This window comes from Emiliania huxleyi (genome assembly GCF_000372725.1).
Source record: "Emiliania huxleyi CCMP1516 unplaced genomic scaffold EMIHUscaffold_6243, whole genome shotgun sequence".
NCBI lineage: Eukaryota > Haptophyta > Isochrysidales > Noelaerhabdaceae > Emiliania > Emiliania huxleyi.
The window spans coordinates 1-1,474 of NW_005197316.1; the positions used below are offsets into that span (position 1 = coordinate 1).

General features: G+C 66.8%; 2 protein-coding genes across 2 annotated transcripts; one reads left to right on the forward strand and one right to left on the reverse strand.

Moving 5' to 3' along the window:
- On the reverse strand, positions 1-646 carry EMIHUDRAFT_374320 (hypothetical protein). The gene has a single exon (XM_005763613.1). It carries the CDS (start codon positions 326-328, stop codon positions 17-19), a length of 312 nt encoding a protein of 103 aa, XP_005763670.1. The 5' UTR covers positions 329-646; the 3' UTR covers positions 1-16.
- A 401-nt stretch (positions 647-1,047) lies between these two features.
- Positions 1,048-1,463, forward strand: EMIHUDRAFT_257473 (hypothetical protein; the record flags this gene model as incomplete). The annotated part of the gene is made up of 1 exon (XM_005763614.1): positions 1,048-1,463. A coding segment is annotated over one exon (416 nt), but the record flags the coding sequence as incomplete, so codon positions are not given.
- Positions 1,464-1,474: the final 11 nt, after the last annotated feature.

A 1,474-nucleotide genomic window follows, 5' to 3' on the forward strand; every position in this document is an offset into this window, starting at 1 on the left:
CGCCGGCGAGCACCTCCTACCTCTCCTCGCCCGGCTGCTCCCTTGCCCCGTCGCCCGCCGCGCCCTCGCCCGGCCTCAAGAGCTTGGCGGCCTTTGTCCGCCAGCTCAAGGCGTGGGACGAGGCGTGCGCCGACGGCCGCTCGTCGTGCTGGTTCGAGACGGAGGGCGACCTCCCGCGGCTGGCCGGGGAGGCGCTGCTGGCCGAGGCGGCCGCGACGGGCGCGAGGCGGATCGCCTTTGACGCCGTCGCGGCGCGTCTCGAGGCGACCGCGGCGCCGCCGCCGCCTCTCGGCACCGCTTTGGCCGCGTGGCCCACGGGATGGGGCATCGAGGAGGGCAACTTCTGCGGGCTGGCGCACTGGGCTGTGGAGGTGTGGCACGCGGCCGGGTCGGTCGACGCGAGCCGGTGGCAGGTCGAGGCTGACGGAGGGCGCCTCTTCTTTGTGCGGGTCGCGGAAAAGGCCGCATAATCGCGCTCTCCGCCGAGGCCCGCCTCGGCGACGGCGCTCGCCGCGCAGCAGCAGGCCAGCAGCAGTAGCAGCAGCAGCAGCAGCACGTGATTCTTGACACATGATTACACTACACAGTCCTCCCTTCGGTTGTCGTTTCGACCCTGTTTTTTCTTCTATCGCAGCGCACTCGCATCTGTGAGCCTAGCGCAGCGCGAACTCGCCGTCTGAGCCTAGCGCAGCGCGAACTCGCTCTGAGCCTAGCGCAGCGCCTCGGAAAACACCATTTTGGCTCGCCAACAAGCCCTCCGCGCCCCCACACCGTTAGGATAATACATTTTCATCTTTTTTCGCTTCGCTGCGCGGCCTGGGGATAGGTAGGTAGGTAGGGCGTTTTGGCGCGAGTCAGTAGGTAGGTAGGTAGAAAGGTGAAGAACAGCCAGGCTCGGACTGGACACCAACGCGGTATGGGTGGACGCTAGACAGATGATGACGACACGCACGAGCGACACACAGACACAAACAAGCTCACAAGACACACAGCCAGCTGGCTGCCAGTCGGACAGACCCCCTATCCGGGTAGGAGCCGGAACCCAGCATGCCTAAGCTTCTTGTGACAGGCGTCGCCGGCTTCATCGGAGGCCATGTGGCTCGCGTGGCGCTGCTCTCAGGCCTCGCGGTCAGAGGCACGGTGCGCGGCACAACGCATGGCATCGACAAGGTGCTCACGGGGCTCGAGGTCGTGAAGGTCGATCTACTCCACGACAGCGAGGCGGAGCTGGTCGCGGCGATGTCGGGCTGCACCTACCTCGCTCACGTTGCGTCGCCCTTCCCAGGTGGCGATGTGACTGACGACGAGATGAGGACTGCTCTCGAGGGCACCGCCAAGGTGCTGCGTGCGGCGGCCGCGGCAGGCGTGAAGAGGGTCGTCCTCACGTCGAGTGTGGCCGCGATCGGCGGCTCGGAGGACAAGGCCAAGGGAACTGCGAGCCGGCCGTTCACGGCTGAGGACTGGTCGCCAGAGA

Excerpts from the sequence above, each read along its gene's own strand:
- EMIHUDRAFT_374320 (XM_005763613.1), bottom strand. The coding sequence starts at position 328 with ATGCCCCATCCCGTGGGCCACGCGGCCAAAGCGGTGCCGAGAGGCGGC.